General features: G+C 29.2%; 1 protein-coding gene across 1 annotated transcript in view; it reads right to left on the bottom strand.

Moving 5' to 3' along the window:
• Positions 1–59: 59 nt before the first annotated feature.
• The window catches only part of LOC107447116 (zinc metalloproteinase-disintegrin-like VLAIP-B), a 94,150-nt gene continuing 80,604 nt past the window's right edge, over positions 60–13,605 (bottom strand). The window contains exons 21-26 of the mRNA XM_087152042.1: positions 11,810–11,932; positions 9,391–9,463; positions 9,223–9,315; positions 5,178–5,322; positions 4,229–4,337; positions 60–224 (exon numbers count right to left, since the gene is read on the bottom strand). Of these exons, the coding sequence (XP_087008168.1) occupies positions 167–224; positions 4,229–4,337; positions 5,178–5,322; positions 9,223–9,315; positions 9,391–9,463; positions 11,810–11,932 (601 nt within the window). The 3' untranslated portion in view covers positions 60–166. The remainder of the gene's footprint in view (positions 225–4,228; positions 4,338–5,177; positions 5,323–9,222; positions 9,316–9,390; positions 9,464–11,809; positions 11,933–13,605) is intronic.

Genomic DNA, 13,605 nt, shown 5'->3' on the forward strand with positions numbered 1-13,605 from the left:
TATTGTAGCTCACTAGTTCATAACTGAATGTGATATTAAAATGTACACAATGTTCAAAGTAAGTAAAAAATTATTTTATGTAAAACTTTATTTTCTATAAATATATAAAGTGATATAAAAAAATATGACATTTTTGTGAATTTAGCCATTTTGTTGTTTGGCATGTTTAATGGCCTCTTTTTCCACGCTCTGACTTTTTAACCTTCTTTGGAGGCTCTGGATTTCTAAAAATAAAATGCATTTTTATGAACTAATACGCATTTAGATTGATTAGAAAGGAAAGTTAAGTTTATTTAATTATGCACCGATAATTTAACATCTATTTTACACCATGACACTAACAGATAAGAAAAAGTCATAAATTAGCTGTTACAAATGTTACTCATTATGCTTCCTCTGTAACAGTCAGTTTTTTACTTTTTAAAAAACATAAATTAATGAAAGTTACTAAAAATGGGAGCAAGTATAAATAAAACAAAGAGTTACTTTAACTGAAATTATTGGAACTGTTTGCCGTTGTTTTGTTATCTAAAATTATATGCATTTAAAGTCACCATTCATAATGATAAAATCACCTTATTGTATCTTTTACACAGGCTTAAAGTAATTTAAGTCATTTCACTATGGTGAAATTTTGTTTCTTGATAATTATAAAAATAATGAATAAAACATGAATTTTGACAAAAAAAAAAAACATGGCGTGGTGGCTCAGGGGATGAAGCGTTTGCTTACCAATGAGATGATGCAGGTTCGAATTACAGCCACAGCTTGTTGATACAATATTTGCACTAGGCTGTATTCGACCATAGTGCTGATGTAAAATATCCTTATTGGTAGGCAGATCATATGTTAGAATCCCCTTTCCGTAGCATTAACCGTGGGAGGTTTTCATGGTTTTCCACTCCATGTAACAGAAATATATGTTAGTTCTCTCAAAAAGTCCTTTACAAATTATAGTTTGTCCCAATGCTTAATCCAGGAGTTCCCTTGTCTTCTGGGTCGGGTTCAAAATTACAGGGCGAAGGAGTTAAACATTATTAGTTTTACACAGAATTATTAGTTTGTGTTTGCTGTTCTCCACCCTTTATAAAATAAATAAAAACATGAAAAAAGCACTATCGATCTATACTTTAAGTCTTAGAGAGAAAAAAATCTTTATAACATGTGACTTTGCATAATATGTTGAAAAGAAACATATAGGTTAAATTCTAAGCTCAGTTCAAAATGAAAAAGTTATATCAGTATAATAATAAAATAAAAATTCGTCCTTGTTTAAATTTAAATTATTTTCAACTGTTTCACTTTAAATGTTGAGAACAGTATTAGTCTTTCTTCAACACAAATATTTATGAGAAAAATTGAGAATTTATTTTTTATTTCTGAAACTAATACAGTAGAATATTTATGATAGATTTCTAAAAAAACATAGAAATCTAAATAATGCAACGTCAAAACCCATTCTTTATTTCTACTTGAGAAGAATGAGAAATTAAAAGTTTATTGATAACTTTACAACTTAATAGAAAAAGTGCAACTATTTTTTTTATTACATTGTTGTTTGATTTATCTTTGATATTAGATTTCATTATTTTCTTGCAAAAATTTATCTGAAATTTGAGTGAATAACATTTTTATCTAGAAAAAACAAAAGTATTTTCCCAAGTAGGAATAATTGATGACATCATACATCTTATCTTATTCATATTGTTTTATCTGTGTAAGAATTACTAATCTGTAAAAAATATTTAGACTATCACAACAATGACTCAATGTAGAGGACTGTTTATTTTTCTTATCTTTCCTAATCCTTAAAAATATGTGATATTTGTAAATATTTTTAACAATTATTAATTACGACTTCATTTTACTGATTTAATTTATTGAATTACATCTTTTTATGCTATTATACATTTAGTTGTTTTATTATCATTTAAAAGAAGAAGAAAAAAACACTTTTTTATGATATTTTAAACTTGCTTGCGTATTGATGGCATTTTAATATTTTATAGTGCTAAAAATTTATTTAAAAAATATTGTACTAAGAATTTTGTAATAAATTTTTTTTAAAAATTGCCATTTTTGATGTGACTACAAATTAATTTAGTTTTAGTGAAGACATTTACACTTAATTTGGTATTTAAAAAATGGCACATTTATTGACACTATTTTGTCGATAATATTTGCATTTTTTATTTAAATTTTTAATTAATATTTAACTCTAAGATAAGTTAAATTCATTAAAATTGATACTTGATTAAGAGCTTCATCCGCTTCAAAAATACACATACTGAAAATAACTGTTTCAAGTACTCAAAAATACACGCAGATTTTATGAGACTTTGCCAGGCGTGAATTTGAAGAAATGAATGAAGTGTTTAAAAGTGCAAAATATCTTACCGCTTTAGCTTCTTTGGATTATTTATTTAACATTAAAATTGATTTTATAAATATTTTTAACTCTTACTAATTTTGAATTTTTCCTTCACTGATTTAATTAATTTAATCATAGATTTTATATGCAATTATACATTTAATCATTTCATTATCATTATTTTAAATGTGAAATAACATTTAATAAATGATATTTCACCATTTGCTGCAAATGTATTTAAAATTATCTTATTAATAATTGTTTTCTTTTTTTTTAATATTTTTTTAAAATTAAAAAAAAAAGAACATTCGCAATTTTTTTGTTTAATTTTAAAACATTCTTATGTTCAGCAAATAATATAATAAATTTAATTAGCAAATAAATAATAAATTTATGTATAAAATTAGCAATTTTTTATACATAAATGACTCACATTTATGATGTACATATTTTCTTTATTTTGTAGCTTAATATTTAACAGTAATAACATATCCTCAACCATTAAAATTGCAAATTAGTAAGTGAAAATCTGGTCATTATGTCTAAAGATAATCAGGCTCTTTTTTTTTTAAATTTATTTTATTGCTCTAGTACTAATCAAATTGAAGTTTTTGATTAAATTTAAGTAAGTCATCAATAAGTCTATACGTTTGACCCTTGTCTATCCTAAACCCTAGACATAATGTAATTTATTTTTTCCATTTATGATCCATAATGACTTTCCTTAATATATATTTATTAAGTTCTTGAAAAAATGAAGTAATAAAAGTATACTCATTAGCTGCCGCAGTTGAATATTTAAGTGAGAGAAAAAAAACTTTTTAAACTCAGACCAATTATTGTTGAGATTATGAAAGCGGAGGGGAGAATAAAAGCTTCTGAATTCATTTTATTTTAAAATGGAGCTGTAATATGATGGCAAGTAAAAAAGAGGGCCATCTTTGTCTCACTTGACAAATAATTTTTGTTGTTGATGATTTTAAACCCGCCTTCTCTGTTTCTTACTTCACTGATGATACACCTTTGCGACAGCAAATGTGTATATTTTATATTTTATTTATACAAGAATTTTAAAAATATATATTAAGGGCAGTAATTACAGTTTACCCTATTTCATTTACTTTATATCATTGATTTATGAATTAACCATTTTAATACAAATGAAATTAAATATTATGATTTTGAATTTCAATTACGAGTGGCATAACTTTTATTTTAAATTATTTATAATTGATTTGATTTGTTCATTTACGTCGCACTAGAGCTGCACAATGTGCTATTGGCGACCGTCTGGGAAACATCCCTGAGGATGATCCGAAGACATGCCATCACAATTTTGATCTTCCGCAGAGGGGATGGCACCCCCGCTTTGGTAGCCCAACTACCTGCACGCGAAGTCGAGCACTTTACGGTGGAACAGTTTAACGAGGACCAATACCGCACACCCTCGGTCCCTACGTAGACTGATCCAAGTGGTCACCCACCCGCACACTGACCTCAGCCAGTGTTGCTTGATTTCGGTGATCTGCTGGGAACCGTGTCTTAACGATCAGTCCACTGCGGGACAAATTATTCATAATGAAATATTTTAAGAAAGAATATGTAATAATGTATTAAATATATATTTCTCTTTACATTAACACAATTGAGTAAGGGTCTTTTGTTTTTGCATTCAATAAATTCTTTCTCATTTCTCTAAATTAAATAAATTGTGTAAAATATTTAATTTAGTTACGATAATAAATATTATAAATTAAATAAATATTTGTATAAATAACTATTTTTATTATTTGAATAAAATACATTTTATTCAAATGTAAGAAAAAATATGCATGTGAAAAAAAAAGAAATATTTACCTGTAAAAAAGGAATAACAGAACAATTATCACCAGCGTCAAACCTACAATCACAGAGGAGACCAGGACAGTAAAAGCCAGTTTTGGACTAAGTTTCAACTCGGTGTTTCCTAAGAAAAATTTTAAACAAATGCCACTATAATTAATAATTTATTTTTTATTTAATTTACATTACTTGAAATTTTATTGAATGTCAATGTTTAAAAAATATCTTTGCGAATAAAAAATAAAAGAAAAAAGGTATGACTTTAAACCAGGGTTTGTGTATCCTTATAAAAGTTAAAAAGTGTTAGCAAAATTTAAAAAAAAAATTTTTTTAAAGTTTGTAATTATAAATATGTTTAATATTTTCAAATAAATGTTGTCTAGTCCCGAAATCTCAAACACAGAATTTTTACCTTTAAAGTAAAAACTAAAATAAGAAGTAACTTCTGTAATGTATATATATATTCTAATAAATAAGTTACAGACTTTAAAATAAAAGATTCTTCTGTTAGTTGTTTCAAAATGCCATTGCTTATTTCAACATCCATTCTAAAGATTTCGTTCTTCAAAGAGCCTATCTGAAGAATTACAATTGAAATTGTATATTTGATAATGTAGATAAGATCTATCACGTTTGTATAATTTGAGGACGGTCCCTTAGTTTAACACATCAAGTTTTTACAATTTAAGAATTGTTAAGTTTATGATAAAAACAAGACGAAAAAAGGCTGAATTCTGCGGAAAAGTGCTAAGTACTATACGAACCTTGCTTTAGACCTACCTAAATGTGGACTGATGTTGGAATTTTCTGATGAATCATGTTGGAATCGTCTGATGAATCATAATAATTTAAGAATTGTTAAGTTTTTGATAGATTAAGACGGAAAAAGGCTGAATTCTGCAGAAAAGTGGTATTCTAAATATTAATTTTTCCAAGCACTTTACGAACCCTGATATAAACCTACCTAAATGTGGACTGATGTTGGAATCTTCTGATGAATCATGATAACCAGCACTTCCTTTTCCAAGTTTCCATTCCTCATCAACAATGCCACAATCATCCCCTTTCCAACCCTCTTCACAAACACAAGTGTTTTTATTGGTGCAAACCTGAAATTAAAAACTCAAACAATTGAACCAATGAGGTTCTCCTTTTACAGTCTGCTACATTCATAATGAATATCATACTGTTTGAAACTTGATAATAAAATAAAAAAATTCCAATGCCCACCTGGAGAATGACCTTTCGTTATAAAGGCATCTGAAAGGCAGATATGTTGGCCACTTTTTCATGGAAACAATATTAGGTGGGCCAAAGTTGCTCCCACAATAAGGACAGATAGTACAGAGAAGGAAAGAACATTCATGCCTTGCCCGAATCCAGAACCTTTCTAATGCAAGGCTATAGTTCCCTGACCCCTACACAGGCTAGTCGGCAACTTGATTATACAAGATATGGCTGTTAATTTTCAGAACTAATAACTCTCGGAATTATGTATACATTTTATATGTTTCGAAGGACAACTTTTAAATTCCTCTTATCGAATGTTCTTTAATTCTGATGTTAGGTCCAAAATCTTTAAACCTATTTCAGTTAACAAAATTTTCAGTTTTTTAAATAAAAAGTAAAAATATTTGTCAGGAGAGTTGGTGAATTATTAGGTGGACCGGAAAGTAATGACATTTCGGCACATTAAAGATTCGTTAATCTTAAAAACCCATTAATTTTTTTCGATCCGGTATTGAAAGGTGATTGCTAACGAGGGTGAATACATTATTCATTAAAAAGAAAATCTTAATAACAAATATCAAATGCACCGAAACGACATTATTTTCCGGTCCACCTAATAATTATTTAGACAGTTTCCAAATACGAAAATTTTACTTAACCCTTTTTGAGGCGGGAAATTTTATTAAAAGAATTTAGTTAATAAAATCCAAAGGAATTGTGGTCGTGGTTAACATTTCAGGAATGAAACGGCTGGCTTTATCTTTGCATTTTTCAAAATAAGAACTGATTCATTAAAAACTGCGTTATTTGAGAGCTAAAAACTATTATAATTTTAGTGATTTTTGTTATTATTAAAAGTAAATAGAACAGTTCTTATCCCACTCTCCATGAAAGATTTAAAAATGTATAAGTGAAAAAAGAAAAACCGACAAAATTCCGAACAAGGACTTCAGAAGTGGTTTCTGGAATTTTTACATTCAAATACTGTGGGTAAAGAAAAAAACAATTAATAAATAAACGGACTACCCTAAATAGTTTTTTCTAATGATCGGATCGTCACATTCTAGAACTCAAGTTTAATAGTTCGAAGGGGTGACCTCAAATATGCTAATTAATTAATTAGTGCAGACGATATTTTTTAAGTTACGAAATAAGACAAAAATGTTCTTTCTCTAAATAAACATACCTTTTCTCTGATGGATTCGGATTTATGACCCCCCCCCCAAATAACTTATAGTAAATATATTTTTTTAAATTTATTTTGTAGTCGAAAAATTTTTCAATTGTAAGGTATACAATTTTTACACCATTTTCAAGAATGTAATTTTACATGGCAAAATACAAAATTTGATTGAAATCAATCAAATAGTTCCAGGGAAATAGAATTTTAAGCAAGCTTCTTAAAATTCGATTCCTCTAGAACTATTCGGCCAATATTTCTCTCAAAATGTGTATTTTTTCATGTAAAATTATAATTTTTAAAATCGTGCAAAAAATTTTTTTTTATTTCTTATAATTCAGATTTTTTTCCGACTATCATTGAATTAAATAATAAAAAATAAATATTTACTAAAAGTTATATTTTGTATAGAATTAATTACCTTTCAGTAAGCGAATTTTATAATTTGTGTTTTTCAATTTCTTGAAAAAGTTCTCGAGATGTATCGCGAAATACGCATAGTATAGTATAAAGTAAAATTAACATTAAGAGATCAAAATTTTGGACCACTCTCCTGACCAAACTATTGGAACCATATTTCTCTGATTGAAACTACCAATAGAATTAAAACAAATTCCGAACAAGGACTTTAAATGCGGTTTCTGAAACTTTTACCTAAAAATACACAGTGCGCAATAAAACAAACGGACCACTCTAGATAACTTTTTATCTAATGATCGGATCTTTACATTCTAGAACTCAATCTTATGGTTGGTTCGAAGAGGTGACCTCAAATGCAGTAATCAACTAGTGCAGACGATATTTTGAATTACGAAATCAGGCACAGAAACGTACTTTCTCTGAATAACTATACCTTTTTTTTCGACGGATTCGGATTTCTGGGAAATATGGTCTCAACAGTTTAGTCAGGAGAGCGGTCTCAAAATTTTTTCGACTATTGTTTAATTAAATTATAAAATGTAATGAATATTTATTGAAATTTATTAGATTAAGTCGTAAAAAGTGAAGATCCTGTCATTAGATCAAAAGTTATTCAGGGAGCACCATTTTTTATTTTGTGCACTGTACGAAAGAACATAAATTCAAATAGAGATGACTTCATATTAAAAAAAGCTTTCACAGTATTTTCAGAAGTTATTAGATTATTCCTGAAAATTTAATAACCGCCCTTTGTTACAAACCATCAGGATAAGACAGTTATAGTATGCAAACAAAAATAGCATAAACTTAGCACAACAGTTTAAAGCCACATTACAAGTACTATTATAATGATTGTTAAATCAGCTTTTCTACTCTTAATTTACACCCAAATACATCCCTGAACCATAGAACTTTTGCCCCATTTTCAGTTTGTTCAATAAATCAGCTTTCTCTAAATAAACATACCTTTTTTTCCCGACGGATTTGGATTTCTGATAATGGTAGTCACAATCTGGGAAATATGGTCAAAAATAGTTTAGTCAGAAGAGCGGTCCAAAGTTATGCTAATTGTACTTTTTGCGCATTTCACGATATCTCGAAAATTTTGAGAGGTAATCAAACAGTTTTTGCACACAATTATGAAATTCGTAAAATTATAAACTCTTAGTATTTTTAATTATTATATTATTTATTTTATATTATATTATTTATTTTATTATATACTTTATTTATTTTATTATATATTTTATTTATTTTGCATTATATTATTTATTTTATTATATATTTCGTTTATTTTATATTATATTATATTAGTTATAAATTTTTACATCATTTTAAAGAATGTAATTTCATGAAACAAAATACAAAATTTGAACGAAATCAATCGAATAGTTCTTGATAAGTCGAATTTTAAGGAAGTAATATATTTAAAATTTGATTTCTCGGGAACTATTTGATCGATTTCATTAAAAAATTTTTAATTTGACTTATGAAATTGTATTCTTTAAAATGATGTAAAAATTTATATACCTCACAATTCAAAAGGTTTTCGCCTACTTTTCAAATAAAATAATAATAATAAATAATTATTAAAAATTATGTTTTTCATCTTTGGATAAACGAATAATATACCTAATTGTATGCAGAAACGTTTTGTTTCGCTTAAAAAATTCTCGATAAAATAATAATAAATAATTAATAAAAATTATGTTTTGCATCTTTAGATAAACGATTTGGAGAAATACGCAATACGCAACAATAAGGGGTGCAAAATTTAGACTGCTCTCTTGACCAAATTATTGGAATACTGAGATCGGGGCTACCCCTATATTTTGAGAGTCAGAAATCCAAATTCATCGAAGAAAAAAAGTTTATTCTAAGAAGGTACGCTTTCGTGTCTGATTTCTTAACTTAAAATGTAGTCTGCATTAATTAATTAGGATATTTGAGATCACCTTTTCAAACCATTAAGATTGGGTCTTAGTTGGTGAAGATCATTAGATCTAAAATTACTAAATGTAGGTGGGTTTGTTTTTTTCATTCGTTCTTTTGTTTGCACTGTGCATGTTTCTTTCTTTCGTTTTTGTGTATTAAAAAAGTACATGTTAATACTTTAGATTAGATTTCAATAGAAATGACTAAGAATTAAATTTATTTATTTATTTTAAGCTATACTCACTCCATGACTTGAACATGTATTCTGTATGTCTTCATGAGGGCATTTGCCATGTACAATGTCTCTGATTTTTGTGCAAGTGTGATTCAAGCAAAGCTAGAAATTATAACAAACTAAATACATTAGACAGTCATATAAAAACAAAACAAAAATTGTAATGAAAGTTTTTACTTTTTTATATCCACATTTTGTGCCTTCTTTTATTATCCCATGCTTCTTATCAAACAATGAGAGTGTCAAAGCTCTGAAAATTAAAAAGTGCAACACTCGTTGAAATAAAGCATAATTTAAATCATAACTCTGATGTGAATACCAATGTTTTGTTTTTAAAAAAATTTCTTAATGCATTTTTATTTGTCGTATGCCTGTTTAGGCAGTGGGGGTGCGATTGTTCCTGTTTTTCAGTGGCGCCATCTATGGCCAGGAATTCGACTTCTGCCACGCCATTCACACAACCCGCTTATAGGGTGGGTCACATTCACACACATTCACACACAAAAGACATAGAACACACACAGAGAGAAGGAAACATCCGTGCCTTGCCCGGGATTCGAACCCAGGACCTTTCTGATGCAAAGACAGTTCCCTGCCCCCTACGCAGGCCGGTCAGCTTCTTAATACATGAAATGTGTGTAACAAGAAGTTTTGGCAGAACAGGTAGAAACTGTTCTGCGTCTTTTTATTCGTAGATAAAGTTACGCTTAAAATATAAATCTAAACTTTTATTGATAATGCGCTACAGTTGGAAATTTTACCATCAAACATTAAAAAATATCTAGGTCCTCTCTATTTTCAATCGAATTAATGACATGAAAGCAAATTAAAAAAAATAATCACCCTAAGAATTTTCTGGAGATATCAAATATTCATTATGAACTAGTATCGAAACTGATTCGCTCTGTCATTCGTTTTTGAGCTCACTTGCTTTATATGAGAATCTAGCTTAATATTGTTTTTTTTTTAACAAGATACCATAAATATTTTTATGCTATTCAGATTACTTTACATAAATTTCACAGACTATAAGTATTCAGAACAATTATTTGGAGGAATAAGAGCGATTCATAGACTCAAATTACTTTCTGGCACAATTTTTTTTTCTCCCTGCTTTTCATGAGATATTTAATAGATCTTAGATACTTTCGTAATGCTGATTTCAAATCTACTATCCGTTTCTCTATATACAAGTTACATCTTCTTTTCTTAAATGGCATCTTTATTATATTTTTGATCGAAATATACAAGTTTAAAGGCGTTATATATAACAGGGGATCACTTAAATGTCGCAACAAACTTCTACGGAAGTTAGGATACATCATCAGAATTAAAATTGCTTAGGAATCCTCACCCGGAAATACCGTCATACGCAGCTTAGAAAGCATTCCCTATTATGAACCCTTACTTCGTGTGCTTCCTGAATGAGTGCTTCATAATAGGTAAACTTCCCTATTACGAACCCTTTCTTCGTGTGCCTCCTGAACAAGTGCTTCATAATAGGGAAACTTCCCTATTATGAACCCTTTCTTCGTGTGCTTCCTGAACGTGTGCTTCATAATAGGGAAACTTCCCTATTATGAATCCTTTCTTCGTGTGCTTCAAAATAGGGAAGCTGCCCTATTATGAACCCTTTCTTCGTGTGCTTCAAAATAGGGAAGCTGCCCTATTACGAACCCTTTCTTCGTGTACTTCCTGAACGAGTGCTTCATAATAGGAAAACTTCCCTATTATGAATCCTTTCTTCGTGTGCTTCAAAATAGGGAAGTTGCCCTTTTATGAACCCTTTCTTCGTGTGCTTCATAATAGGGAAGCGCACAGTGTATGACGATATTTCCGAGTGTGTTTCTTATGTAATTTTTATCCTGATGATGCTCCCCACATCCTCTAGAAATTTTCCGTAACTCAACCCTCTGTTATATTTAGAGTTTTTAAAGTTATAAATTTCGACAAAAAAATGACTAAAAATGTCATTTTAAATAAATTTTTGTAGCTTCAGAAGCAAAACTAATTTCAGATTTGAAAAACCACACCCGAAGTAGCGAAGATATAGAATTTGTATTAATGAAACAAAAAATTTGTGCTCCCAAGTATAATATTAAAAAATTCATTTATTTATATTTTAGCAACAACAAGTCCCAAGCATTCGTTAATAAGGAAGTTTTTTCCCATGGCCTAGTGAGTATGGTGGATATAATCCTCGCCTGCCAGGACTTCGGCGTTCGATTCCCCGTAGTAAAGATTGATCTAATAGCATTTTCTTTTCTCTTTCGTATATTAGTAGTTTGGAATCCACTCTACTGTAATGTCCCTAATGATTTTTGAGCCAGTAACGGTTGTGAAGCGTGGTGCGGAGGCTTGGTGATCTGCCCTCCGATATAAGTTGTGGTAGTGTAGTGCGTGCATGCGTCAGTAATGTTACCAAATCATCAATAAGGAGGAATACCTGACAGTAGCTTACTGCCTATTCGTGTAGCGCTGCTGCGACGCAAACGAAAAGAGACAAAAATATTTTATCCTTTATTCTGAAAAATTGTGACGTCATGACTTACAATAGGTAAATTTGAAATGAAAAATTAGTATACAAATTTCTCACTTGCATTCATGAATTGCTCCATCAGCATTCATTTTATACACTACAAAGTTGATTGGTAGAGTTTCGCTAGATACTGGAGCCTTTTCACCTTCGCTGCATTGTAAAGCCCCACAATAGACATTCCTATTTAAAATAAAATAGATATATTTGTATGCGTTATTTGAATAACAGTCGATCCAGCTACACTTATTGAAGATAATGGGGTTAGCAACACTTTCATATTCCTACCAGTCATTACTATTGACGATGCCATAATAAGCATTACATATCTTGTAGCTTTTAAAATTTCTTTAATTTTTCATAAGATTAATTTTTTTTAATCATTCTTAATCGAATTTTAATTAAATTAATTCAATTATTTAATTTTTATGACATTTTATAAAAGGCTAATATAAATATCTTATCCTTTTACTTACGACTAACTTTTTATTTCAATTGTAATGTAAAACTCGTTAATTCAGTGTCGCAACTAGATCGAACTATTTTTAACTCTTTATTCTTTATGATTTAACTCTTTATCTTCATGATTGATCTTATTTAAAAGTTAAATTTATGATTGACCAAAATTTATTATTATTTCACTTAGAAAATCTTATGGACAAAATATACTTTTAATTTTGTATTTCGAGCTCTACAAATATTACTGAATAAGATTTTTATTATAATTACTATCCAGTTTTTCATCTTCAATTGTCATTTTCATTCTCCTGCTTTCATCACAATCTTCAATTTGTAAATTAAACCATACAATTCCACCCGCACCAAATTTCGTTATTGCAACTATCTTATACTATGCTCGTCATAAATAGAACAGACATTACAAACTATCCTAATGAAACGTACTTGCGTGGGAAAAGTCAAATGTGACTTAAACCATTGTAACGGAGTGAGTGAGAGTGGGACAGTCGTGTCGTATAAACTTAAGGCGCCTATTTTATTTACGAAAAGTGTAAAACTAGTAAAACCCCAGCTTATTTCTGTCCCCAACAGAGAGTACTACGATTCAAAAAATATCGAAAAACAATACACTTGTCAGACTGTATCTTAACAGAAGAGAGGAGTCACCCCACTATTTAAATAAGAACTTAGGTTTGCAAATTTATTACTCGTAACAGTGATTAATCTTTATTCCATATCACTTTTAATTCTTATAATGGATTATGGACAGTGTCTTCTACAGTAGGGGCACTGCAAACTCTTTACAGCCTTAACTTCCGGTTACTGCTGTCAGTGCATTTTGGAACCATTTGGCTCACACAACGTGAGGATTGTGTTTTAAGACTGACCTAAGTAGTATTTCTTGTATACGTGTATTTTCTACCAGATTTATTATTGGTGTCTAAAAAAAGAATCGTCATTTAATGACACACTGTCATTTCAAAACGTAAGAATCGTCATTTGAAGAAAAAAAAGAATTATTATAAAACACTTCTTACCTTGTCAACAATATACCAACTTCTAAATTTAAACCTAAATGATAATTTGTAAAATGAACTTAATGTCGCTGTTCGAACAATATGCTAACACTAACGTATGATGGTGCACGGTTTGCAACAAGAACAGTAATAAATAAGTAAAAAAGTGGCCAAATCAGAGCTGCCAAAAAGCGAAATCTTTTTAAATCTAGCAATCATGTCACTTTTTTTAACAAGACATCTGTAAATATCTAAAGCAAATTTTAAACTCTCCAGAATTACGTAATACCATTAATATCTTATGAACTGCAGCAGATTTGAGCTCAGAAATTATATAATTTATTTTGTTATATATATATTATATAACTGAACAATTTGTCC

The sequence above is a fragment of the Parasteatoda tepidariorum genome, chromosome 9 (genome assembly GCF_982258835.1).
Source record: "Parasteatoda tepidariorum strain Cologne lab strain chromosome 9, Ptep-v5.0, whole genome shotgun sequence".
NCBI classification, from domain to species: domain Eukaryota; kingdom Metazoa; phylum Arthropoda; class Arachnida; order Araneae; family Theridiidae; genus Parasteatoda; species Parasteatoda tepidariorum.